The sequence below is a fragment of the Octopus bimaculoides genome, chromosome 6 (assembly GCF_046866305.1).
Source record: "Octopus bimaculoides isolate indiv1 chromosome 6, ASM4686630v1, whole genome shotgun sequence".
Lineage (NCBI taxonomy): Eukaryota > Metazoa > Mollusca > Cephalopoda > Octopoda > Octopodidae > Octopus > Octopus bimaculoides.
In genome coordinates, this window is record NC_142933.1 from 109,976,320 (window position 1) to 109,980,661 (window position 4,342).

Here is a 4,342-nt window from a genome sequence, read left to right on the forward strand (position 1 = left end):
TTACAGTATATTAGTCCCAATATTTAGTCTGCTAATGTTGCAACCCTGACATTCCCTCACCATTCTTGGGCAAAATTATATAAATCCATATTTATATACACCGAATAGTGCAATGTTTTTTTTTACTCCAGCCCATTATCCGTTCTCTCAATTTATTACCGTTTTCTATAAACATTGTCTTGTCCCTGAGGTATACTCAAGGCCCATAAAATTCTCGCTTTGCTACAGCACAAGACCCTGAAAGAGACGGGATTAGAGAATCAAATCAGATTATCCTCTTTGTGTTAGAAGTTATTATTAGCTTAATTGAAGCTTCGAAGACTTAGTCTTTCGATTTGCTTGTTACCCACTTAGAAAGCAAAAATTTCGTTACGGTCTTTCCTACTCAAAGGCCACTGAATCATTAGGACGTTTCCAATCCCAGATGAGACCCACCAGGGTTATAGTGTTGCGTGAAAATGACCGTTTCTTTTCTTCTTCAAATCAACCCCAATGATGAAGAAAATATTGAGTGTGAGAGGCGTCGACCTAAAGAAACAGTCGCTGATTGTAAAAATACTGAAATATTCATTAAAAACATACCTGGAAATCGTCGTAGCTTGTGAAATTCAAATCTTCTCTCAGGTGTAGTTCGGGAAAAGTTTTATTCGTTAAATTGGTAAGGTGTTCGATAAAATCTTTACATTCGACACCGGGAAAGTACCACATGTTGTCACACTAGAAAATATAATATACATAATATATAATATGTAATATTTAATTACATTATAATAGCAACAGAATAAATGTTGGTTGGTTAATTTCTCCATTTCCACTTTACATCGCATGGAAAAAGAAGAGGGAGAGAGGGGGAGAATGAGATGTATATATATATATATATATATATGTATATATATATATATATATATATATAGAGAGAGAGAGAGAGAGAGAGAGAGAGAGAGAGGGAGAGAGATAGAGAGAGGGGGGACAAAGACAGACAAGCAGACAAACAGAGAGACAGAGACAAACAGACAAGATTAACGTAACAGGTGCAGAGTTCAGTGCACATATTAGGCTTGGTAGAAGGCAATGAGTAAAGGAACGTCACATACACATACAAAATGAAAAATAATCATAGAGGAAGGGGAATAAATGATAAAGTAGTTGACTGTTAGTAAAAAGGCCTCTAAAATAGTCAATATTTATCGTAATGAAGGCGGTGAGCTGGCAGAAACGTTGGCAGGCCGAGCGAAATGCTTAGCGGTATGTCGTCCGTTTTTACGTTCTGAGTTCAAATTCCGCTGAGGTCGATTTTGTCTTTCATCCTTTCGGGATCGATAAAATAAGCACCAGTTGTATTAATCGATTATCTCCATCCCGCAAAATTTCAGGCTCCTGAGATTTTCGTAGAACGGTATATCTATAGTAGTGAATATATATTCCTTAGATACACTTCAAGCACGCTGGTATTTGCTAAGTTAAGAATTTATAGCAAAGAGTTGCAAATGAATTTATCACTATAATTGCTACGAAAATATTGGTTTCAAATTTTAGCACAAGACCAGCTATTTCGGGAGCGGGTGGGGTAAGTTAATCGATTAGATTCTATTTATTTTATAGACCCCGAAAGGATGAAAGACAAAGTCGACCTCGGCGGAATTTGAACTCAGAACATAAAGACAGACGAAATACCGCTAAACATGCCGGGCGAAATTCTTAACGGTATGTCGTCTACCGTTACGTTCTGAGTTGAAATTGCGCCGAAGTCGACTTTGCCTTTCATCCTTTCGGGGTCGATAAATTAAGTACCAGTTGCGTACTGGGATCGATCTAATCGACTTTCCCCTTCCCCAAAAATTTCGGGCCTTGTGTCTAGAGTAGAAAGGAATATTAACATGGATAATATGAAGAAATATGGCAGACATATCATAGTTATAAGTAAGTTTTTATCAAGTTACCCATGATGGCAAAACTATACTTCCAAAGTTATCTATCGTACAACAGGTAAAACCTCAGTTAATTGCATAATGTTAACCTCAGTTAATTGCATAATAATTATTGATTTGAAAAAGTCTTAGCAATTGGTAAATTAGAAAGTTGTAGAAGATAGGATATGGTCGTAGAGGGATGAAAAATGATACATTTGACTTTGATGTCGTTCGATCTCGTAACCTGAAAACTTAACAAAATACGATGAGGTAAGTGGTTCAGTATTTTACTATTTCTGCCAAACAATCGATCATGCAGCACAGTAATTTCCGATATTGCCATCGAACATACACAATCGATTAAATTGATCCCCGGTACATTACTAGTGACTGGTCAATCGTTCACGGAAGGATGAAGCCCTAGTTACTGACTTGTCGCCCAGAAAGAATTAACGACAAAGTCAAATCTGGTGAGATTTGAACTTAGAAAATAAATTAAATTAAATACCACAAGGTATTTCGTTGGTCCCTCAACCGCCATTCCATAATTAATTTTTTTTTTAACATATAATTATTACTTACATAATACTGTAATACGTTTCCAACTACAATTTTTGTAGTACAAGAGGTTTCTAGCACAACATGGAAAAGTGCATCTGAGGACCAAGTAGAATTAGTTTCAGAAGGAATTGGTGCGCCGAGAATTTGTGAAGCAAAACTGCATAGCAATACGACGGTGATGAAACGGCAAACTGGAACGATAAGGCATAATGCAAAGATTATTTTTACTTCGATATGTGTGTGTATAAGTGTGTGTGTGTGTATAAGTGTGTGTGTGTGTATATAAGTGTGTGTGTGTGTGTGTGTGTGTGTGTGTGTGTGTGTGTGTGTGTGTGTGTGTGTGTGTGTGTGTGTGTGTGTGTGTGTGACGAGTATATATCCTGGAGCCCCGTCACCAAAAAGAAAAACAAACAGCAGAAAGAAAAATCATTGTTATTTGCCAAGAAGAAAATTATGTACAGAAATCGAAAAATCTGATCTTACCCATTGTGGATATTTGTGCTTTTGTCAGTGAAGTGTACAATTGACTATGTCTACCTAGTGTAGCTGTTTTGTTGTAAGGTCGGCGTTAATTTGAAGCTTCAAGATAGTTACCAAGGCGAGATTGTGACCAAATGCAAACCTTTGAGTTTGTGATGAGTGAAAGCCACAACAACCCCTTTTTATAGCAGCTTGTTTCTAATTTTTAAACAGAAATTTGAACCTCACTGGATTTCGTTGCATTTCAACACGGAACAATTTCAACCCTTAAACCAGGAATTCTGATGTTTAGGATTTAATTACTAAGAATAGCTATATGTAGTAGGTCGCCAAATGTTGATGTGTGGGTGCGAATATTGATGAGAGCGCATGTGTGTGTGTGTGTGTGTGTTTGTTTCACAATCATACATCGAGACCATGTAGCTGGGGTTTAGTGGACCAAAGTGTTCCGTTTAGTTTACAAAGAAACTCGTCGAAATAACTTTAGGAAGTTAAATAGGAAAGATGATAGAGGTTTGTGCCGAAGGTTTATTATGAAATACGTTTCTTCCATTGAAATTGTAACTTTTATTTTTTTTTCCTATCAGGATTTCTTAGATCTTTCAATCAATAAACGTAAAGAAACGAAAGTTGTTCAGTTTCTTTGTAATTCTCCTTCATTTTAATCAACGAGGAGGTGAAATAAATTTCAGGGAACAGGTTCATTTTTTATCGCTCTTATTTTGAATTGACTTAAGCGTCACAATTCATTCATCTGTTAAATAATGAATGGTGGCCAACAGGCTGGTTAATAATGATGATAACAACAACAACAACAACAATAACAATAATAATAAAAAAATTTCTTTTATTGACCACAAGTGCTCAAGACATGGAGAACGATATTGAAGGTCGAGCTACAGCACACAAAAAATACAAAAGCTTACAAAAACATGTGGAGTTAAGGAGAGATACTACCACATTAAAGCTTACAAAAACATGTGGAGATCAAGGAGAGATACTACCACATTAAAGGTTATAATAGAGGATATGTAATAGGAAGGAGAGAAATAAATAATAAATAAATACATAGAATCTCCAATAGCGGGGCAGTCCACTTACGGTAATCTGGGGTAAACCCCACACAAAAATCCTGGATTACTCTGCCATCCTCAAGGCATGGGAAAGTACCCTCTTCCAGATACTTTCTTCTTGCTTAGAAAAGTATATTCAGAGTAGATCCATTCAGTCTGACCAGTCTTGTCACTGTCGACCACCTTTGGATAAACGCATGAGAAGGCAGCACCTCCCTCTCTATCCTCACCTTCCTCTTCAAATGATATTTGAAGAAATTGATGAGGGTTTGACCAGACAGGAATGTGCCTGTCTTCAAACCTTTCAGACGGGTCCAC

At 36.7% G+C, this 4,342-nt stretch overlaps 1 protein-coding gene across 1 annotated transcript in view; it reads right to left on the bottom strand.

Annotated features, from left to right (window-relative positions):
• LOC128248029 (uncharacterized) overlaps nucleotides 1–3,113 on the bottom strand; it is a 6,668-nt gene extending 3,555 nt beyond the window's left edge. Inside the window, exons 1-3 of the mRNA XM_089353291.1 lie at nucleotides 2,955–3,113; nucleotides 2,493–2,662; nucleotides 583–717 (exon numbers count right to left, since the gene is read on the bottom strand). Coding sequence (XP_089209417.1) covers nucleotides 583–717; nucleotides 2,493–2,662; nucleotides 2,955–2,958 — 309 coding nt within the window. The 5' untranslated portion in view covers nucleotides 2,959–3,113. The remainder of the gene's footprint in view (nucleotides 1–582; nucleotides 718–2,492; nucleotides 2,663–2,954) is intronic.
• Between the last annotated feature and the right edge of the window lie 1,229 nt (nucleotides 3,114–4,342).